We start from the raw sequence: 24,648 nt of genomic DNA, 5'->3' as shown, positions 1-24,648 counted from the left end.
CTTTTTTATTCTAGCTAGAATGATACATTCTCAAGTCAAAGATATGAAATATTTACTATATTTCAGACAAAAGTTCTTGATAGTGGTCACGTTGTATAAATAATAGCATTCTTTTCCACAACATTTCATTTCTCTGAAGCACAAAGGGTTTCGTCCACCCCTCCTTAATCTTGTGAACAACTCCACTATGGTAAACACTGAAGATGACTTACTAAACTTTTGTTCTTAAGCTTTGATATTGAGACAATATAAAGAAGAAAAAAGAAACAATAAAAACCTGTTTCTGTCCATACAGAAGTTGAAACAGCAACATAACTTCAAAAAGGCATGACCTTGCCAGAGAGCATTCAGGCAACTGAGAGATCAAGCCCCCAGCTTGCAGTGGGAGTTTTCACCTGACTTGGTAATGGAAGAAAAGGCAGGCTGAACTATCTAGAAATAAACCCACCCAACAGTTGGTAAACAAATCTGCAAATTAGGGTTTTTTTGACTCTCATATAGTTTGAGTGTACAAACCATAAAATAATTGCTATCATCACACTACAAAAATAAGTGTTCTTTAGAATTTTCCTACCAGCCCCATTTTTCCTTCCTAACATCCCTGGCACTGCAGCCATAACAGCACAAGCTGACTTAGAGGTTGAGAAGTCTGAACTTAATTTTTCTAAGATTCCTCAGATGCAAGCAATCAACTCTCTAACAGCAGCTACATTTGTTCTAGCTCTAGAAACATAAGCCTTGACTTAAATAAAACAAAAAAAAACAGGCTTTAGGTCCAAATAGTAAAGATACAGCCATAAGACACTGAGACTCACGTTTATTTTGCATTTTTTTTTACCTCAGACTTAACTGTTTTACTCCAAATATTTATTACACAATTGAAATGCAGGCATTCTTTCAAGATGTGAATTCAAAGAAGCATTTTTCTCAAGTTCACAGAGATCTCAAACTTCCCATCAGTCATTTATACCTTATTTACACCTTAAAAAAAGTCTTAGAATAGGCAAAATAAATGACAAGCATTCCTTTACTGAGAGAACACAAGCTATAACCTACCAAGTGATTTAACACAAGTATTAATACTACTGACAAACACCACTGAACAAATTAAAACCAGTCATTAAAGTCTTTTAACTTGAAAAACAACTGATTGAAAACAAACGCCTCGTTACTGACTTCAACATTCTTTGACCATCATAGGCCTGGCTAGAGTAACAGGCAAAATATCTTGTTAACAAGCAACAGCATAGCTGTTTAAACCACAAAACTCTTTCTCACTTTATATTGCAAGGAAAGGCCTGTCGTTCTTTAATTATTACATTTTGGAATCTTCCAGGGTTCCCATAGGGACAATGGAAAAATAAACATCATTAAAACTGATTCAGTAAAATACGACAGACTAAAATACGCTTGGATTTGGTTTAACGATTTGCAGTATCAGTGTTAGCAGCAACGTTTGTAAACCCTTCTCTTCAGTCTTTTTTAATCATCTCTAGCAACAGACAGACACATCAACGTATAGCCAACAGCTTTATGAAGCAAGATACAGTCCAAGAAAAAAAGACTTGCCCTAGGAATGTGCTCTAAATAGCTTGTTCTAAAAAAGGGTCAGCACGATTCATCAATGTTGTTTGTCTGCTGTGCAAACATTTGATATTCTTGTGGTAACAGCAATCTTCAGCACAGAAAATTTGGCCTGGTCAAGGGTCTTGGAAGGCATATCTTCAGCCAGCGATTTCATGCATCGAGCTTTGCAGACTATGAGGTTAACAGGCAGATTTTCTGCAACTAGTTTGGCAATGCTGTATGAGCTGCTATGAAGACAGTGAACCCCAAGGTCAAGCAACAGTTTTCAAAATGCAATTTGCTCAAAGGGCTCCTGAATTTAAATATTTGTGTATGCAACCCTGTTCTCTATTTACATGCTCATCCCCTTTAATAGAATCATAAGGGAATTAACAGTTCAAAAATAACACCCCCTTTTTCAGAGAGTTGAAGTTTCCTTGATCAATACTAGCACTTGTCTGCAGCTTTTTAATAGCAAAAGGTGGCATAGGAGACGTGGGCATTTCCTTTAGCACTTCCTTCAAACTACAGAAATACACAGAGCAACAGCTCTTTCCCCTCCCACATCCCTTCTCACAATTACTAACCAAGCACCAAGGAGCAGCAGACTGTTATGCCAAATTGAATTCTTTCTCCTCCAAAGCAGCAGAGAAGTACAGGCAGCACGTCCCCTGGCTCACGTATTTGTTCAGCTCAGGGATTCTCAACTTAGCAGGAGCCACAATCTCATTATATAAAACTTACAGCTTTGCCAGTGTATCATCTATGGCCACAAGCTGCTGAGTCATATATAGACACTATAGAGACTGTTATTCTGAAAAACACCAATACGTTGTTGTTGCTATTGCCACAGACATGGATGGATACACCTTTATCTGTAAGAACGATTCTACAAAAACACTGGCCACCCATCCTGGTCAACACTTTGGATCTCAATCTGCCTGGGAAAACTGAACCACCATACTCTTGGCAAAGATTCCTTACACTTAATTAGATACGGCAAGAAAAAGCCATCTGACAACTCAGCCTCTAGGGAAACCAGCGCACTAGTAGTTAGGCTACACTATTTTCTAATGAGGAAAACTTGTCATGACTATTTCTTCAAGTTATTTAAGTCTCTATGGGTTGTTCTGTACATTTTATGTTTGAGACATTCATTCCATTTCTGTTTATAATGCAATCAAACTGTTAGAACAGCAACAACAGTATGAGAAGAATTCTCTAATTGTTTAGAATTCTTCCAGCTGAAGCCAGTCTGTAATTTCACCTGGAGTAACACGTTAAGAGCACACTAAACCAATCACCAGGACTCCCTCTGCCAAACCAGACATACCGAGGAGCATACATTCCAGCTCATATGTGTCCTGAAGTAGAGACATCAAACTTGAACAGCGTAACAAGGTACAAGGCGAAGCATCTGTTAGCACTGCTTACAGAATATTTAATACCAAGTGATTTAATTTTTCAACTGTTGGAGATAAAAGTCCACCTCCCAAAGAGCTGACAGGGAGGACAGCAACACTGTTGGTAACCCAGCAGTTTAGTATTGTAGTTATAAATGCGCACGATACCAAACATCAGTCAATAGCAATTAAAAAAGCAACAAAAACACACAGAGAAAATGGAGCAGTACTGGAGTGTCATTTGTAAAGTTAGCCTTCCTGCCTCTCTTTCCCTCCAGTTCCCAGTAGGCAGAGCTTGGGCGGGGTAGCCCTGAAACTCCAATCTGTCAGGGCTGTCCTGCCAGCTGGGGCAGTGGAGTTCCTTCTCTCTCTCCCTCATCTGCAACTGACCCTTCCCCTCCCCAGCAAACCACTGAAGAGAACCAGCGCTGCTGTACGCACCAGCTGAAATTAAACCCCGGTGAGATGAGGATCAGATTGACTGTCTAAAGAAAGTGCTAAGTATCCGCAGGCCTGGGGCTGCAACTATCTGAAAATTCACATGCACAATTGATTTAAAAATGAAACGAAACAGAATAGGACAGTATCAGGGAATTCTAGATCCTCCTTGGTGCCTCACTGATGCCATAGGTAAGCAGAGCAACTAATGCAGCTTCAATGAAAGGCTGTACCTTCTACTGGCAGGTCTCAGTAAGATACCTATGCCCTGCCTCTCAAAAGAATTATAAAACACACTTCCTCCTCAGTAATCCAGGTATCACACAGCAAAACCAAGCTTCTGCCCACTGCACTGTTCCATACAAAGTATCACAGTAAGCCAAAGATTTAGAAACTAAACACTGCATCCATCAGAACTGTTGACAGCAATGACAAAAGTTCATTCTGAAAGAAACAAAGAACCAAAAAAAGAAAACAGCAGCCATGGAAAACTAGCAGATTGCCATCTCAAAAGAAAGCCCCCCTTCCTTCACCAGCTAAAAATAATTATAAAAATACATAGAGAGTATTCCCTTGCTAAGGAGAAAACCCACACGATCTAGGACACTGTCACTCAACACACTCCCAGAAGGCTCTTGGATTTCTCCTAACAGTCCTTGCAAACACAAAACAAACAAAATAAAACCGAAGAAGAAAGCAGAATACACTGAGAGCGCCTTGTTTTTGAAGACATTCTGTAGCTTTGAATTTCTGCTAAATTCCTGAACGTTAACAAGTGTTTTTATTGTACATGCGCAATCTTGAATTTATTTTCAACTGACTTTATCAGTTGTGATTACGAAATGCATGAAATGCATTTCTGAGTTAAGAAAACCACAGCTGAATGCTTCAAAAAGCTCCAGAGAAGAGGTGCGAGAAAACTCCTTCCAAAATCAACACAGCTCCTCCAAAGAAATAACGGACAGCCAGCAAGGCTGAGCTGCTCAAAGAGCTGCTCAACTTAACTGAGAGATGAAGTATACCTTCCTCTCTACCCACCTAAGATTGGCAGGGCAGCACAAGAAAGCTTTCTGGCAGCTTCTTGTCTCTTTGGAATACATCAGGCACAAAACAGAGTAAATAACAGCTGAACCACAGAACTTTATTTAAGGCTATGTAAAAAAAGAGAAGCCTCAAATAGCCTTCTCAGGTTTTCACAGTTCAGGTTCGATCTTCAGTCCCTCAGAACATTTTTAACATGTTTTTCCTGATGAACATGGAAGTGCCAACATCTGTATGCACAACTTAAGAATCTGTCATTTCCCAAGAATGAGAAGTATGTCCACAAATTCCTGCACTATGGTACAGACAGACACAATATTCTGGATCCTGAGGGAAAAAAAAAAGTAGTGATCTGTTCTCATCCAGGTCAACTGGAGACCATCCAGCCATCTTTGGCTACAGCTACCACAAAAGATTCTTCAGCAGGAATTGTAAAATCAGAGACAGAAATAAAATATCCTTCCCAAACATACAAGAATAATTCTGTTCCACTCCCAAAGTCTCAAATGAAAAATAATCCACGCACTCATAAAACATTCACCCTGGGACTGGGTAACCCTTCCACACTACATCAAGGGACAGCCTTTTTTTTTGCGTTATTGTGCTTCCTTGTCACACCAGTTTTGGTGAACCATTTTATGATTAAATATTATTATACCAGCAGCAAAATGAAATGTTGAACTTCAGTTCATCCTGCTGTGCACTCAACTCTTGAATTCTTGTAGCACTGTCAGTACAATCTTCACCACAAGACTCCTGTTTCACCTAGCAGAGTGTGGAGATGCTCCAGGAGTAAAACAAGAGCAGTGAAAAAAAATAATGTGTGGTACTTAGAAAACCTGCAAGGCTAATAAGGAAGAAGAAGGTGGTCATGTGCCCCTAAAACTGGATGCTGCTTAGACACCAACCCTCCCTTGCTGTCTGGCAAGACAAGAGTAAACTCAACATCCCTCGGTATTTGACATAACTCAATTTGCTGTTATTTGACTGCCTAAAAAACACTACATGCTTGCACTCAAATCAATTGGACCCATGTTCAGAACTACTAAACGTTCTGAAGAATCAAAATAGAAGTACTCCTCTAAGATCTGTTTAAAATTTATAATCCCTCAAGTCCTTAATTTTATCACATAAAACGAAGATCTCACCATTTAATGACTACACTCTTGAAAAATACCGTCTTACTCTTCGTGAAGATTATGAGTTGGTGACTACCTGAGCAAAGTGGGACAATTACGCAAGAAACGAAGCATGCAACCATGCAGCAAATTTCTAGGAGTGCGGCGGGAAATGACCACCTGTCAAGTAACAGATCTCCCTTCTGAAGAATGGATATTGTCTAACCACAAAGGAAACCCGCAAAGCGCCCTCATGGGTGCTTTGGAGACATCATTAATTCTGCAGTTTCCTTCATTCTGCATGCATGGTTTCGCATCTTTAATTAAACAGTTGTTCAAAATATACAGTTTAGATAATTATCTCGTCTGAATAAAAACAAAAAATAACCTCTAGAAAATCTACTGCATACCATAACAACATAGGAGCATCTTTCCAGAACAAAGGCAGTGACTTTGGCCCACCGAAGGCAGGCACCTACCTACCACTTAATGCTCAGCAACTGAAGGGCCCGTGCTGCAGGCTGCTGCTCACAGCCTGAGCCAGCACTACACAAGCTGCCTGCTTTAGTATTTCACAGCACTTTAGGAGTCCCCATTCCATTTCTGAAGACGAAGAAGAATGCTAAGGATTTCAGTCCAACACCTGTCTTAGTAGTAGGTAGTTAGACTATCCTCCCTTCCTCTCAGAAATAAGGGATCAGTTTCACCTCTTCCCTCCTACAACTCTTCATCCCATCACTTTCTCAGCTATTCAGTCCCATCTCTACCCCAAGAGCCTGTACCCAGCATCACTCTGCACTATTCCCATGTCATTTTACCACGCAGCCACCTCTGGTCTCTCCACATCCACACCTCACTCACTTTTAAATCAGCCTGCTCGTGGCTGTCCCTCTTCACCAGCACATCCCCATCCCCTCGTCCTGCAAGTCACAGAATCCTCCAGCTGAACCCAGCTCTCTTAGCAGCCCTAACTGCCGGTTTTCTGATTTCCTCCCTTTCCTTCCGAACTCCATTCTGCCCATCTGAAGTCTGTCTACCAAAGTCCCAGCACTGGCAATGAAGACCTGCCACCACCCTTCCTCCCCGGTGCATTTCCTTTCTCCTTTTACCAACACAAAAAGTTTTAAAGGCATTGCTCCCACTTATTTTCCGTTAAGTTGCAGCTTACTAACGAGTACTTGAGCTGTGCAGCAGTCCACCTTCCTTTTACTTTAGAATTTTAATTTGAAGTCTGTTTTTATAGTCATCTATATAAAGAAAATATACTGAGGTCAAATTTATGTTTTGTTGATACTCACAGCCTCACTACATCCTATGTGAGCAACTCACTTCATTTGTTCTCATTTCTAAGAAAAAGTAGTAAAAACTTCGTTAAACTCCAAAGCTCTTTTAATCTCTTTGAGTTCAAGGATATGCTCTAAGACTTGTGGATATTGGGGGTGATCAGATTCTTCGAACTCCCCTCCTCTAAAATGACTTGTTTATGTCATTATGTTTTTAGCATCTACATACACTTAAAACTTGTAAAAATGCACACCTGACAAATCTCACACACTGAACACATGAATATTTGGGTCTCATCTCTGTCCTCCATCACAGTGCTTTTACCCTGAAGCATTCACTAGGCATTATTGCAGACCCTTCCCAGCAAGCTGCAAGGGTCTCGGAGCAGAAGGCTGATAATAGAGTCAAGCTGAAAAAGCAGACACACTGTTCTACAGCCTGTCACAGGCAAGCACCCACCAAATGAACTGACATATCATGTAACAAAATACCTCCTTTCCTCTTCACAAGCACTGCATAAGCCTGCACAAAACCACATGAGTACACCACAGACAGCATATTTCACTGATTCTGTTATTCACGTTTGCGTTACAACAGTTCTCCAAAGTCCCAGTCACAACTGGAGAACTCCTGGAGATGAGTATCATACAAGCACATACAGTTACAATTCTCATTCTGCCCCCATGGACAACAGGCTTGAAATGAAAGCTGCTCTCTGGAGTCATGCAGTTACGATCCAAACCTCACGGCTAACTGAAGTTCAAACATTAAAAGAAAGTTCAAAATACATCTAAGTAATTCTTTTCTTTCGGAAGTTACCACTCGTTGTCATCAGATAAATTGACTTCTGAACTCTGCCGACATTTATTTTACACTGACTGGTAAGACCAATAGGCTCTTCAGCAAAAATGAAATAATTGTACTACATTTCATTAATACATCACAGTAAAATGTTGCTTCTGAGTGTCAAGTCACTAAAAAAAATACACCACTACAGTTTCTTCGACTGCTTTCTACTACAATTTCAAGTTCCTGTTCACAAAACGCCACACCATTCCTACAGCCACAGAAATTTTTCCACCTCCATAGCTCAGTCCATACACCACTCCCCATACCATTTCAGTGCCACCACCCTATATTAATTCCACTGTAATAACAGCAAACTTTTTGCTTGCTCTCTGTATTCAAGCTGGGCAATGCAACTGGTTCTTATCACTAACACAACCATAAAAGCATGGGTGGTTTTGTTTGTTTCACAAAATACGATTTTAAGGCATGATTCAACTACGACTTTAATAATAATCCTTCAATAACTTACCAGCACTCCTTGAAGATCTTCAGATAACTTAGTTTTAAGGTAATCCTTTCTAATTAAAATTAAAAAAATGATTTGAAAGTGCAGTACCATTCAAATGTAAATTGCCTACAACAAACTCGATTTGGCCCGTTTTAGAATAAAGAACATTTCATCATGCTCAAGTACATAACTGTGCACCAGATCCAGCACTCTATTTCTCAGCTACAGTCATCTCTACTTTCCTCCTGATTAAGCAATCTCTGTAAAGTAATGCTGATTAATATTCTTTTATTTCAATTCCACCTCATGACAATGTTAACTATTCAACCTTCAGTGCAATTGAATCACTGAAATCTACTACTGCTTCAAGAAAGATCACTAATATCCATTAATAAAATTGAACTTCTAACAGAATCTTGATTTTGACAGTAGCACAAATATTTTCCTAAACAACAAAAGGGTTTTCAAAGCACCCTTAAGAGATGCTTCAAATTAAACCTTTAGAGATCCTAACTTGGCAGGTGAAGGGATTCTCACAAAGCAGCACATGTGAACTGCCTTCACGCTCCCGCATGAAACGTGCTCTTATTCCAGTATGCCCAACAGTGCTACATCAGAAAGGAGTCCTCAAACCTGGGAGCTCTTGTATGTATGTGTTTACAGGGTGGTCTTTTTTGAACGTCATTCCCTAAAGTAACACAAAGATGCATTGCTATATGCCTGTTATGACAGGCTACACTCAAATTAAAGCATTTGTTTACTACAACATTGATTAAAGACAATTTTTCTCTGACAATACTAATGTAACACAATAGGATTATGTGGTTAGATTTATCAGCCTAAGAGGAAAAGATCTGGTGGTGAGTAAAACTACATTTTTTTCCCCTTTAAGTCAAGGATTAATCATTTCCATTTCAGACTGACTGACCAGAAAAGAACTCGTAACAACACAAACCATTCTCAAGGCATTTTCCCCAAGTTTTCTTTGCTTTCTCTTTCTATGCTTTTTTCCCCTCCAGATACGGACAGGAGAGGGGGTCCTGTATGCATGCAACGCACTAAAGGAAAAACTGTTTGCAAACTCAGATACTATGGCCCACTTGTTTAGACACATAAAATGTTCTGTGAGTTCTGAAAATTCTTTGCTTTTTAGCCAAGTGTCACCTCAAGGGTTTTGTTTATGAGAAACTTGAAAGGAAAAGCCATGGAAAAAACAAAGCGCACACAAAGAAAGTAAAGCAGTAGATAATATTTCAGAAAAGCATAGAAAATAAATCCTTTAATTCATATACAAATGCAGAAGTTTTTAGGAGAGGGAGTACCCATTTAGTTAGTTCAGTAAAGCAGCCACATTTCCCAGGCAGGTTATTGCACAGCTTCTAGTTAGTGTTCATTGTTTTCAAGTATTATCAGTCTCGCTATTTCATATTTATATGTCAATGGAAACTGCACTCTAAAAAATGGATTCCAGTTACAGGCACTAAAATACTTTGGAAATATGCTTAAGTCATAAGAAAAATGAATGCTAGGAAATAGGGAAAAAAGAAATCAATTTTCTTGTCACCAAATGCAGAAGAAAATTCACTTGCTAGAAATAAATCCTTGAAGATTTAGTAAAATGCAGGGTGGGGAAATCTAGCTTTAAGGACAACTAAATAATGGTACTAGACACATACGCTAATTTGTGCAATTCAGACCTCTCAAGGCTTTCAAGAATCAGTGCCATCTATACTATGAATATGAATGCAACTGAGCTTATCACGCTGACTACTCTGCACGTATGCTGCTGTCTGCCTCCTGACATCTTTGGCAAAACACATGGCACACATGGCTTTCAACTTCTCCATTCCTCCATTACACAGATGATTATTTTTTCTAAAAGGTTCTTTCTTAACATAGAGGCAAACAGGTTCCTACACATCTTGGTGCAAGAACACAGCCAGATGAAGATATTTGCTCATAAGTTACAGAATCCATGGGGCAGTGGGGTGGGGGGTGGACATGTTTGAGCAGACCTAAGGATGAGGGCAACTTTCAAGGAGATCCTCATGTCTGTAGACAGAGCTCATGATTTTAAGGCCCTGGTGCATTTTTTACTCCAAGCACCAGGGAGGAAATTCTGAAGCACTTTAAGGAGCCATAGTACAGTCGGGGGATTACAGAAGGTGTAAAGTTGATATCAGACACATGAAAGCTGATCTCAAAACCCTATGTAGAGATCAGACAGCACCATCAGATTGAGTCAAACTAAAGCAACACCAAACAAGTATAATTCAATATCTTCTGGCCCCAAACTTCTTAATCTTGAAGAAAGCAGCAAACAAAGGTTGAACAAAGAACTTTTCTTCTAATTAAGCATTCAAGTTTCTTTTTCTGGACACCACAAGTACATTTCAATATCAACACCAGTAACTTGCATACTGGAGGAACTAGTACAACTGAAGTTCTGCCACATCACGTAATGGGAAAACATTTCATCTACACATACAGCTATATAAAATGAAGATACACTACTTTCAGGAAACACAGTATCAATGCAAGTCCTTAGAAGACTGTGAAAGTGATCACAGAAGAGTACTATAAGGCCATTGTGCTCAAAAATGTCAAACAAAGCTCTGCAATATATCAGAAGTATGATACTGCCCACATCAGAAAAAAAATATCAATATTTTAGGCCACTGTGCTATATCTAACATTTAGAAGAAAACTGACAAATAAGGAAAAAATTACATTAATTCAGCTAGACTCCAACCTTTTGGCTTCACAACAATAGTTACTCCTAAGTTTGAATGACTCTACCAATGCAAACAATATCTTGCAACATTTGAAAGAAAGATGTTTGCTACCTACTCTTATCAACACCTTTTCTAGATTTAAAAATAATGGGTACGTAATTCATCAGGTCTCCCTGGAGCCTTCTCTTCTCCAGGCTGAGCAGCCCCAGCCCTCTCAGCCTGTCCCTGCAGGGGAGGTGCTCCAGCCCTCTGATCATCTCCGTGGCCCTCCTCTGGACCTGCTCCAACAGCATCATTTACAAGAACTGGAAAAAAAGCTTCTGTTACACATCAAGACCGCTACAAAATACAGATACATCAAGATATGAAGTTCTCGAAATTTACTCAGATTCAAGTTCAAATTCTCCCAACTACTTCCTTCTTCTGTCTTGTGGGATGTTTCTTTGTTTTTTGCTTGCTTTTGTTGTTTGATTACGGTGTGAACGTTCCCATGAAAGAACTCTTCCAATAGCATGTTATTCTTTGGTTATTGTAAGGACTTCTCAGCTTCCTTCCTGCACTCCATAAGATCTTACGATTAAAGCTGGGTGGCTGACCTGGAAAACTGTGCTTTATGTGGTAAGACATTACATTTCAAAAAAGACAATACCTAAGCACACAAGCCTTCTTTTAAAGAACACAAAGAACACAGAGCTATTTGAATAGGCTCTATTGCTGTATTAATAGTTGAAATGCAGAATAGTCAAGGGAGTAAAGCTTTTTCCTCATTTGAACTCGCTCAGGATCCCTTTCCCACTCTCCCAATCCCTTGGGTTCCTACAAACCAAGACCAAAACAGGACCCAGCTGTCTCTGCTTGTTCAAATCCATTCAATTACAGCTGGAAGGCAGAACATTTCCTGGCAAAACTTTCCTCTGGGATGCTTACTCATATGAACAACATACAGACCAATCAGGTACAATCAGCCACAGCAGAGCATTAAGCTTGCTAAATATGGTAGCATATTTAACATAAGAAAGTGCTTAAGTAGTTATTACAGCTGTAATTAAGCACAAGCAAATGAGTTAACATAGGATACATTAACAGCAAAGAAATCAAAGAAGTAGTTGTCCTGACCATCAATTAGGATGAGAGGATCTTGTCTGCCACTCAAGACCTGAAAGCCAGATGGAATAATCAAAGATATTGATTATAAATATCCCACTTGACCATGCTAAGCTTGTGACTGCATATGCAAGACGAGCAGCTAACAAAGGACAAACATGCACAAAGCAGTTATGTTATATTTGGAGGTTTCAGTGGGGAATATTTCTTTGAACTTCAAAACCATTGCTTGCTAGACTTTTGTCACAAGATAAAGGAATATAATCAACAGCTCCAAAGTAGAATAGTCAGTGTCTGTGACCATAAAAGAGAATACTGCCCCAAGCCAAAACCTAAGCAACAGCAGTATCTGAAAGAAAAGTTCCCAAATACAAAATAACTCTAATTACCTGCATCACAACAAAGAGGAAAAATTCAGCCCTTACCACTTTATTCGTATGTACTTACGTCTGAGTGCTCTCCAAGTTGGAGACTGTTCCTACAAACATTCTTGTTTAGTTCTGTAGTTGTCACAAACAAAAACTCCTCAATAATAGACACCACCACCTGTCTTTCCTCTCTTCCCTCAAGTCAGGTAAGTCTTCCAGCTCAAACTCTTTGGCCTCTATCGAGACAGAGCTCTTTGGGGGCTGTGTGAGTAACTGGAATAAACACTGATTTCAAACTCAAATGTTCTGTATGGAATTCCATGCTTTCAGTTGAATAATTTCAACTTAAGAAGGCAGAAAGCTAGTACTAAAGGATTCTATATACTGCTTATATTAACACTAGAGCTGAAGCATTTCCAAAAGCTCTACGGTGTTTTTGGAAACTCAAATTGTCTTTGTAAAACATTACAGGTTTTCCCCCACGCTCATTGCAGACTTTAAACCTCCTAAGGGGTTGTTGATAACTATGTAGCACAGCTGAAGAACAATGCCACTTCTGAGCGCAGCACAGAAAATATTTAGTGCTAAGTCCTCAGGGATAATACCAATTATCCTGGGGAAGTTCCTAAAAGACATTCACCAGCTATCTTTTTGAAGTGCTCAGAACTGCAAACAAAATGCGTCAGAAAACCCAAGTAATGACAGCCAGTTAAAACACCTCACACTCACAATTTTATTTGAGCTGCCTACACTGTATTCAATGATAATTGACAAATCCTGTAGTTATTCTGTAATGTTTTGTCCTACAAATTAGAACAAATCAGGAACACTTGAAATTGATATATTCACAAATCTACCTGTTCCCAATGCACACTGACAATAATGTTCACTAGCAGTAAAAAAAACCATTTGTATCAAAATGCCCTGTGCTTTCTCTGAATATAGTATATAATATCTTGTCTGAATACTGATTAGCTTTTTTACAAACGAATGCACGAGAACAAGTGTAAGCTGTGCGATACAAGCAACCCAGCTTAGAAGATTCAGCTTCGAACCCATCTGCCAGTGTTACTCCACCAGAAGTAGCAAAGAGGAACTGCCTCTGCCACAGAGTCGTTACACTCTCCCAGAAAGTCACCAGTGCAGAATGCCACGACTCACAGCTCGCATCAATTCCCACACTGAAACCTCTCCTGCTGCCATCTCTTCTGTTCTACAGCTCCCCAGGGTCCCTGCTCTGATGCCCAAATAAGCTGCCAGGAATATGAGCTGTGCAGAGCTGCCATGTTATTATTTGCTTTACAAATAGTATAATTATTAATAATCTAATTAAAATCTTAAATTTAATTAACTAAAGGTGAGAAACCAAAATTGAGGACGCGCATTACATTTAAAACCTCCTTTATATTATATTTAGTACCTTAGTAACACCTACCCCCTTTAAATGGGCTCAGCCTAAGGTGTTATTGGAAATAATAATTTATGAATATATAGTACCCGGTAAAACGCGAAAGTGATTCATTAGCTCTGCAGCTGACAAAAAAAACATATTAGTTACACTGGTCCGAGCAAATAACAGCTGCAGTCTTTTAAGACGTGGTCATCTGGTGTTACACTTAGAGGTGAATGCTGCTCCTTCAGAGCATAACACACACAGCTCTCCAAAGGCTCCACGCATGAGCCACTCGAGCCAAGCACAACACATCTGATCAACAGTGAAATACATTTCAGAAAGCAAAGCAGCTGTCATTTCCACAGCATTTCCCATAAGACTCAACACATTTTCCCTGATCAGCACTGAACAAGTTTTGAAAGCTAGGGAGCATTTAATTTTTATCTGTAAAGTTAAAGGGTCACAGTGACAACTTGCTTAGGCTACAACGCAAAGTGTTACTCTTATTTCCTCTATAATGCGTTCATCTACTCCAACCATATTGTTTTACCTTTAACATGTTTTAACAAGCTTTCAACAAATATTTCTGTAAATGGCACAGCTTTGTCTTAATGTCAATGAGGCCTTCAACCTGAAAAATTCACATGTACCCTACCTATTACAGTTTATTTTATGTTAACATACTGAATATGCCCACAGCCAGACTCAGCTCTCCAACAAGGGCATCAGAAGCTCACAAAAAAACACTGACCTTAGAAATTCAACTAACATCAGTACTTTGTACTTTAGATCAGGGAAAAAAAGACGACATTTATCAACAAGATCAGTGAGTACGCATCTGTTCTCACTTAGAACAAATGAAGTATCTGTATTGCAACTATGCACGTATCTGATGATGAAATCCAGCTATGATAGAATGTGCTACACAAGTTCACCTAGAGCTGGGTCTTCAAGATTTCATAGCCACAGTGCAAGTCTTGAGATATCACTTGCCTTAAGATCTTTTATGTTTACATTTATATAAAGGAAAGACTTCACAGCTTTAAAGAAAGCTTGGAAGAGCACTAGACAGTAATGTTTCAAAGGAGAAGTCTGTTCCCTTTGAACTACTATATTTTATGTAGCTAAGAATCTCCAGCATCAGAAGAAAGCTGAAGTTCTTGCAAGTTAGACCAGGAACATAAGAAAACACTAACAGTAACACAGAAGCAAACAGAACAGCCTTAATGCCAAGTAACAGGCCAAGGCTCAAGAATGAGGAGTTGGAAGTTTCCTCGCTTCTTTTCTCAAATTCAGGGCCATCCTCATAAAGTGAAGAAACCAGGAGAAAAGGGATTTCAAAAACTACGTAGATAAAAATGCACAGGTCTCTCAAACACAAAGGACCCCGTGTCCTGGCTCAGTAAGTGCCTGAGGCACAATGCTAAGCAAAAGCGACAGGGAGAGGGTTTGCCTGTCCCCCACCACTCTTCCCAAGACCATTCTCCTCTCTGGCCTAAAGGGCTACCTCAGCAAACACCTCTCCTGAGTGCCGGCCAAGAGGCCGGGAGCACCTTTGCCTTTCCTGAGGCTATTAAGGTAGTTTCATACCAACACAAAGACTACGGTAGACACACTGGAGGAATCAAGGACTGAAAGAGCTCACCGTTGCATTTTTGCACCAAATGTTCAGCATTTCTAAGTAACCATCGCATTACTCTTCACTGCCAAAGCTAAGAGCTTTTTCTAGGAGGCAAAAATTGTACAACTTCCAAATATCTTCAGCTTGTACATTAAACTCCAGTGCATTCAACTTACAACTACAAACAACCCTTCTCTCTGTCTGCCAAAAGTCAAACTCACATGAGACTGGAATATCTGTCTGTAGGGAGGACCTGCTTATCCACCTCTCAGATTAAATTAGGTATCAAGCCTGCGTGACAGCACATTCACGTGCAGACCAGACTTACACAAGCAAAGAAAAACAAATGAAAGACTGCTCCTGGAGGGAAGACATCTCATTATTTTTGCCAACAAACAGCTCATAGAGGGGAATATCTTGATTATCTCCCCATAGAAGGGCTTGGAAATTAATTATTTTTACAACAAGAAAAACATTCAAATGTATTCCTATTCAAAAATATAAATCCTTAAAAATACTGTTATCTCAAATCAACTTAGATTAGAAAGACCAAAACGTTCATTTTTCAACAGTTTCCAAATGTCATTCCTCTTTACCTTAGCAGCTTAGCTTCATAGTTTATACCTTTACCCATAGTAGTTAATATCTACTATAGCATAGTAGAAAAAATCCTATAAAAACCCGTAATTTTATAAATAGTCAAAACTGCAGTTAAGGATCTTCCAAAGAAGATCCTATATTTGAATTGGTATAGATATTTATAGCAATACTATATTTTATTTCAAGCTGTGCCACTTTTTTAAGCAAGAAAAAATTCTCAGTAGATCTTGGTAACAAGAAATTAGGTGCGCCTCACATGTACATTTCTCTTGTAATGCTTCCCCTTCCCTCTGATCGTTTTTCCATCTTACTTGGATTGCAGAGTCTGGAACACTAAAACACAAATTCTATTTTAAAATAATTTCTGTCAAGCATGTACATCTGTGTAAGAGGTTCTCTGGCACTTCACTTTTTCTACTAAGTGCTATGGCAACTAGATTTGTTCTTTTTGGAATTCAAGCATTAAAGTATGTATGTATTACAGTATCAACAAGAAATCAGCTCTGCAGTTAGAACATTTGATCCAATTCTTGTGCACAAATTCAGAAAGGCAGAAGAGAAGGCAGAACCTAGGCAACCTAGGAACATAACAACTTGATCTGATCTCATTTTTCTCCATAAAGTTTTACTCTGTTTAACAACAGCCTCATTTTGACAGCTTTCCAAAAAATCAAGAGCCTTTACACATTTTTCAGAGGCCTTTCCATCAGATGCTGTAAAATATAATACTAATGAGCACAACATACTCAACAGCTAAGCCAGTATTAAATTATGGAGGTAATTACTTCTTTCCACACACTAAACACAGTACCTTAATTCTTTCTGGGAACTGAAAGTTTACAACATTTCTGAACGGTATCAGAAATTATTGAACCGTTGTTAAATTCCAGCCAAGACCAAGTACCAAAGCAACACACGATTTCCTTCTCAATATACTAACATATTTGACATATGCACGCATGTTTGTGTGTACATTCACTGTACATGCATATGAACATAAGATACCTATGCTTACATAGAACAATATGAATGAAATACAGCCTGTAAGTTCTACAGGGCCTTAGTCACGTGACTTCATCACCAATCAGAGCAATTAGGTACAACTTTCAACTGAATGACTTCTGGCACTACCTACAGATTTTCACCAGTGTTTATAGGTTATGTTGCAAACTTCCTTCCACATAACTGGTGAGCCTATTTCTTATTATTTGGTTCTCCAAACATTTAATTTAAGGAAAGAAAAAAATAAATATGTACTAAAACATTACCACTACTAACTAGTGTCTAATACTGGGAAGATGCTTGATCCAAAGTAATCTCGCATACTCCTTACAACATCTACACAGAAAGTATTTTCTTCTAGAAACAAAGATCCTGAAGCCTTAGCTGATGCCAGTAAATTAGCTGAAGCTGTGCTTTCAGCAGAGCAACATCCATGCACCTGAAGAAAGCGAGGGTCTCTCTTAAGCAAAGAAATATGCTAATATCCATACTAATATTCAATTTACTACACAAGCTATATAATGGTAATTTATTAGTTATGTGCGCTGATGCACTCTACACTAAGAGGAATACCCTCAATGCTAAGCCTAAGAGGAAAATTACCTGCTCTCAAAGAAAAAACAAAAAAAAAAAGCCAGCACTCACTCACATTGAATGCTTTGAAGTAATACCTCAAAAATAAATTACATATTTGGTCTACTCCTTTTTTTTTTTTAAGCTAATCATCCCCACTCCCACCTCTACAATTAATGAACATGTTCTGCAACACTGCTACAAATCAGAACTCAGTCCTTCCAAGGAAAGATTTCTCCCTCCTCTGCCAGAGTTTTCAGCAGTTTTACTTCCGCCATCCACTTCCACTCAGCCTGCAATTGCTATCAGGAAAAAGGTGTTGTCTCTTTTTGACTACATACAAGGTGCTCCTATATAATCCAGTTTTAGTAATATCTTGATTTTGGATGAGAAAAGTAGAAAGCTCCACATTTTTTCATCCTGCTATGGGTTTTCAATGCTCTGAAATTGTTGGGGTGGGTCACAGTAATTAAAAAGCAAGGCAAAGATAGCACAGAACAGTTCTAGTTGCCCAAAAAGACTACTTAAAAGTATAGTATGGATTGGAAAAAAAAGAGTTCTTACGCAACTTCTTCCCCAGCTACCTATATAATCTTGAAAGAGATCAGGAATCAGTGGGAGGAACTGTTTGGTGGTTTAAGTATTTCATACTGTAATGCTATGTGATGCAAAGTACAGCAATAATAGCAGAGTAGCACAATCCTAGGCTGGAGCAAACAAGAAGCCCAAAGGCAGCAGCCGTGGACGCAGAAACAAAGGAAGAAAAACTGCTTACCTTCAGAAGGCATCCAGTAGGCAGGGATCTCCAGCAAGATCCCCCCACCTCCACTGCCAACCCTTAAATGAGGTCTGGGAAGGGGTGGATCCTGGCTCCACCTCTTCCAGTCACTCAGGAACATTGCTTGCACCTGAGCTCCCCTGGGTTGGCCCTGCCTTCCCACCAGGTGCTCCATCACTGGTTCAGGCCACGACTTAGCATTTCCACTACACATACTAATAATTTGTATGGTATTGTCATTCTTATGTTTATCAACTGTGCATTAAGAACTCATCGGATGAGGAAATAAGTAAACAAACATAAACAGTGCATTGCTTCAGTTGAAGTAGTGAGCCAGATCTCTGGCTGACATAAACCAGCTAAGTTTTCATCAGCTCCCAGGTCTCACACTGTTCATATTCAGGTCACTATGGTCAAGCTGTTAGGTCTTCTTGGATAATATTTTGAGCTTCAGCCTTTTTTGTTGTTGGGTGATGTTTAAGTCTTCAGAAGACTACACGGTATATTTTGTCATTGAATCAGGAGAGTGCTACAATTTCACGTAAGTATATCAGAAAGAAGGAGCTAACTCTGCAAAGCTTTGAGCTATGCTGGGTGACAGGAATTCCTTTGGCTTTTCTATCACATAGAACTGCAAATAATCAAATGTCAATTTCTGCATTCTTTCATCCCACAATCTTCTTATGTTGGCCAGAACATAGCATGAAAACATAGCTCAAGTAAAATGTTACAGCAACATCCCTAATCTTTGTTGTGAAGCAAGAAAGAATTTCCCAAAAAACATACCTAGAGTGCTACTTAAGTAAACTTCATAGGCACTCTCTGATGACTCAGGCAGTCTGGCAAAGCCACCTACATCCCCGCCTCCGGTCCAGACTTCTGCATTAGATACTCAGCCATCCTAATTCTTTTAGCAAACAGCATGCTTCTTCCTTAAATTTGTTATCGATGACAACAAATAATTATTACATTACAAAGTGTTCTTACTGCTTCAAGCAAGGAAGGAAATAAATTCAGTTCCAATTCTGCTACGTCATTTTCAGCCACTTTCTGACTAGTTATTCTTAAGTCCTACTGCTACCATTTCCAAAATGCCATTTTCCACAAGTTAAAATGTTACCAACCTTTAAATTTCCATGATTTCTGAGCTTTAAATTTCATTTTAAGTTCTGAAGAGCAATGTATTCAAGATGCATATACTCAGCCCAGCAGTGGAAGTGCACATTGATACTGTTAGTATTGAACAGTCTGTTCCTGTTTGGTACTTGGACACATGGCATAAATTTCTATGGTCAACACTTCCACCCGTAACATTTCTGGTAGATCTACAGGAAGATTCTATAATTCCAACCACTCCCAAGCAGTGGAACAGTGCCACAGCTATCCGCATCCCACCCAGCAGGGAGCAAACAATGCCCACTCCAGCACTCTACTTCATGACACATGACAGCAACACAAAAGCATGGTTTCCTGGCCAGATTGAGCAACTCCAACACTATCCGGTACCAAGGCTGTAAACATACAGTAAGTAACAGCCACCAGCAATTTTAGATGGCTGATGCTCAGAAGTTAAGGACTACAAATATCAAGGATACCAATAACCTGGGGGCTGCACATCTCAGCATTTCCTGACCCTTTTTCCCCATCCCATTTAGTTCTCACTTCATCTTTCTTTGTTCTCAAAACATTTTATTCTTCCCTTGCCCTTTAGTTTAGGGATATATTTATTTCCTTAACTTACAAATAAGAAGGCATATTAGTAACAGTAAGTCCAAAGAAAAAAGCAGACATGCTGAAGAATTTCGTACCTTTCCCTGGATTTACCCAGCATGGTAACCAATTCTTTTAAAATACTTAAAAATTGAAGGGGGAAAAAAAAGCATCTGCAGCTGGACCTAAAGTTTATTCAGAAAATTTGATATATATTTTATTTTAAATATTTTATATACAATAAATATTTCTATTTACATACGTATATATCTATAACTATTCTGTTTGTATGTTGCAACAAGCACCACCTTTTAAAACTCAAAATACAATGTAGCCCTAAATCAAATACAATATCCTGCAAGATCAAAATTACTATCAAAAGTAAGTAGAGAACTAAGCTGGTTTCAGCCACAGGATTTCCTGTGGTTGTATCATTACTCTTCAGTCACATAATCAGTTAAATGTGGCTTCCTATGACACCACATGAGGAAACCAGGAGGAACTTACCCAGCTGTCAACCAGTATTACATAAAGAAAGTAGAGCAAGTCTCAGTGATATCAGTGTCCAGAAATAGCCCATAAATATCTACAAAGAATACTTAGATTTCGTGAGAGGATAAAACCAAAGAGATCAGAAGAACAATACTGATGAACAATAACCATGCATTAACAAAGCAGTTCTGATTTATTTCTACCATACTGCAAGCCATAAGGTACAGCATAAGGCATCTTTCAGTTTAGGTGATTTAATGAACATACTCAACTAGAGATTGCATTATCTGCCTGCATGTAACCTGAAGATCTAACTTAATCTATACAAATAGAAAAATCACCCTAGCGAGTATTAAATTAGCACTATTTATAAATTCGCCATAAAAACATAAGTTCTGTGGGTCTGCTAAGTGATCATGAAATCCAAGATTTCAAACTAAAGAAAAACCAAGACAGATATAGTACATGTGCCTTTGACCTGTCCTCAACTACTACATTAGGTATAACGCAAATGAGGCAGGATGGAGAAGAGTAGGAAACAAAGGGTACGGAAATGTTTCCCAGTACGCATGTCATGACATACTAATATATAACCTGTCCATGGGTGCCGATAGCTATCTGAAAAGACCAAAAGTTGAAGACAATAAGTAGCTACAAACATCTTAAGGCATAGAAGTGGCCTTTAGGCACCACAATGCAGTTGTTGTATTACTTAAACCTGATTTTAAGAGAAAGCAATAAGAGAGCATCTCATAGAAGTGTCATTTCACATTCCCCATAAAACACCTAGCAGTACTCACCCACATAAACATCAGAATGCTAATCGTTTAACAAACGATAATAACTAAACAGCAAACATGCCACGTAAATGTCAGTCTACTTTGGTTATAATAAATGAAGAGTTAAAGAGAGTTACGTACCTGCAAACCACGAAGTATAATTGGTCTGTATAATTCCATTCAATTTCACAGCTCGTTACCCAGAATAGATGGTTAAAACCTGTACCAGATGGATTTTCTATAGACAGTGCTTCACCGGGCTGTATTTACACTTTTTAACGTGATGTAAATTACACCTATGCACTGTCTTTTTATCTTAGCATGGAGACTAGCTTTAGCTTCCATTCTTTTACTTTTTGCAGTATTTGTTATTGCACAGGCACAGATTATTAGCACAGATGTTTGTGGTTTTCAAGTGATACACACTGACTATGAGATAACGATTAAGTGAAGATTACATGCAATCATGATTTCTGGGCAGTAATTTATATCATGGTAACTATGTAATGACAAAGCTTAAACATAGCCTGCAGCATCATCCCTCTTAACCATTCTTTCTAAAGAACATGAAACTTCTAAAGCAAGCTATTTTGTCTAACCCAAGAAATGAAGGTGTTGATCTGGTATCATGTTATAGTGCTCTGATCCAGTAAAATTAATTAGCAGGCCCCAAAAGAAGTCCTTATCCAGTTCAACACTAGCAAAATCCTTGATGGATACCATCAGGAACTTCAGAAGAAAGAAAGAGAAGGTACAAAGAAACTGCTGAAAATTCTTCTGGCAAGTGAATGTGCTGGAGAATCTACTCCTAACATGTTTTTTTTTTTTCCCCCCACTTCTAATTTTTACAACTGAAGGAAACTGTAAAGGCTTTGTAAGGGATAAATGAGATCACCAAGTGACCAAAAGGAAGCAAGAATTAAATAGAAGCTTCTATTACGTAGTTCAAGTGAAGAACACATGCAAGATGCCGCATCCTCTACTTGTACAAATTATAACCTTCAAAACTTAAGCCCACTCGCTCCTCCAAAGCAGAAGTTCTCTGATCAGCTCAGCATTCTGTGGGACATCACTGAATGACCATGAAAGATCCATTTTGTAAACTGATTTTTGCCAACTAGACAGTCCTATTCAAGGTGAAAGCTGTACGTAAACAAAGACACAAAAGTACCTTGCAATGACTTCCCTTTCTTCTCCCCCCCAAAGTTTCCTCTTACTGCATTTCTCTACAATACTTGTTTTCTTTCAAGTTTATCATTGCATTGTCTTTTTGGTTCATCAGAAAAGGAAAGCGTCTGTAAACTTTTTTTCTTTAATTATTTTTAAATATACGTGCCGGCTAATATCTAGTAATTTGGTTGTAATTACAATTGTACAGCTTATCTCAGCCCAAAGACAAATAGCAGTATGAGCTTTGAACCAGATTCAAATGTGGTAAGTACATCCTTACACTCAGGAAAGCACTTCATGATGTGAGTAACAGTAGCCACTGATTAAGTTTCATTTACATCTTTCTTGAAAGGAACAAATATTTTCAACTTATAACTTGGGACCTTTTCTTCCTCTTCTCACTGATCACAATCTAACCCATCGGGAAGAAAGTGATCTTTTCATTTTCCATATTAAGAGATACCAACAATACCTAAAGATGGCCACGTGCCAGAAGCTACGCTTGGCAGCTGTTTGAGACCATGGCATAGCTAGCACATTTTCAAGGCCTAGTGTTGACAGGGATTACTTAAGAACAACAGTGCTTGAAGAAACTGTTCTGCAGGCTACTCCTAAGCAGGGTTTTCACAAACACAGAAGCTGTCAGAGAATGCATTAATTTGTACTTCAAAACCATGATTCCATTAAATACCGCAAATTCTTTACTGTAGTTCATGATTTCAAAATTTACCTACCATCACCAATGCCAAGACAATTCCACCTTTATGAACATATAAATTTCAAGTCCACAGTAAAGTGAAGACCAATCGTTCACTAGCATCCAAGACTACAAGCATTTAATTTTTATTATTTAAAGTACATAAATTTTAAAATTCATTTACTGGAGATAAAGAGGGTTTACTTTTTCACATTTTGCTCCCACTCAAAACAGACTGATTTTCAGCACAGTCACTGTAAGCTAAACTAGTCTAATCTGTGGGCACACCAAGAGCTGTCCTGTCCCTAACAGGATCTAAACGTAACACACGTTTTGCAGACAGTCTACTAGTTCCTTAATACCCATTAGAGATATTCTCTGGTCTCCAATTGTTGAAATTAAAAGCTCCCTTACAGCTCTGAAAAATAGAAAGCCAATGAAAAAACCACAGATATGCTGCTAAATTATACCAATTACTTCTGCACCATTATTAGACAGGTGTAAATAGTCTCTCTTATCAGTAACAGAGTTCGACAAGTCTGATGAACATGGAAATAGTCTTAAAATTAACGCAGGTGGACAACAGACAATGGTTGGTAATTACCAATGTTGGTTAAATTGCAACAAAAAGCTGTTTATGTTCTCTAACAAGATAATGACAGAACTGATGGAATTGTGTTGGCCTAGATCCAACACAAAAAACTTTCACTTGCACCATGATGATTTCAGCCCAGCGTGAGCAAACAAAGCCACTATGGCCCTAAAAGCAAACTTTGAAGTTCTTGCACTTAACAAGATTGAAAGCAATGCTGACAATCTTTAAATATAACTACTAAAACCTGAAAGTATGAAGTAGAAGACAAGTAATGTTCAATTAGAACTGGAAAACATCGTAAAGAACAAGAAAAGGCAACCCATCCTTCGTTTGTTTGATTTAATTAGATAAATATTTTTAGAATAGAGTATATCCATTTGGAAAGGACTTACAAAGATCATCATGCCCAACTGCCTGACCACTTCAAGGCTAACTAAAAGTTAAAGCATATTACCCAGGGCATTATTCAAATGCTTCTTGAACACTGACAGGCATGGGATGGGGCATCAACTACCTCACTAGGAAGTCTGTTCCAATATTTGATCACACCAGGGCAAAGAAATTTTCCCTCATGCCCAGACCAAACCTGCCTAGTGAAGCTTTGTGCCATTCCCATCCTGGTGGGATGGGGGTGGTGCTGTGTGGAGCCGGGGGTTGGACTCAGTGAACCCTGCGGGTCCCTTCCTACTCAGGATATTTTGTGATTGAATCTGGACCCCTCTACAAGGCTGCAGAGCCCACAGCGCCTCCCAGCTTAGTATTGCAGCAAACTTGCTAAGGATGCATTCAAATCCTGCATCTATATCATTGATTTTTGCCCACTTTGTTAGAATTTTACATGCTATTATAACTCTGCCGTTCTGCTACAATGTGGGAAAGAAAAT

General features: G+C 38.8%; 1 protein-coding gene across 8 annotated transcripts in view; it reads right to left on the bottom strand.

Moving 5' to 3' along the window:
* CDC42BPA (CDC42 binding protein kinase alpha) overlaps nucleotides 1-24,648 on the bottom strand; it is a 166,129-nt gene that overhangs the window by 120,800 nt on the left and 20,681 nt on the right. The window contains exon 1 of one of the 8 annotated variants that reach the window (XM_021389505.1): nucleotides 18,319-18,353. The exons of the other annotated variants lie outside the window; for them this stretch is intronic. Within the exon in view, the coding sequence (XP_021245180.1) occupies nucleotides 18,319-18,331 (13 nt within the window). The 5' untranslated portion in view covers nucleotides 18,332-18,353. Of the gene's footprint in view, nucleotides 1-18,318; nucleotides 18,354-24,648 lie in introns of those variants that run through there. 8 annotated transcript variants of the gene reach the window in all.

Source organism: Numida meleagris, chromosome 3 (genome assembly GCF_002078875.1).
Source record: "Numida meleagris isolate 19003 breed g44 Domestic line chromosome 3, NumMel1.0, whole genome shotgun sequence".
NCBI lineage: Eukaryota > Metazoa > Chordata > Aves > Galliformes > Numididae > Numida > Numida meleagris.
Note: the sequence above shows the minus strand (reverse complement) of the source record. Positions and strands in the feature narration are given on the sequence as shown.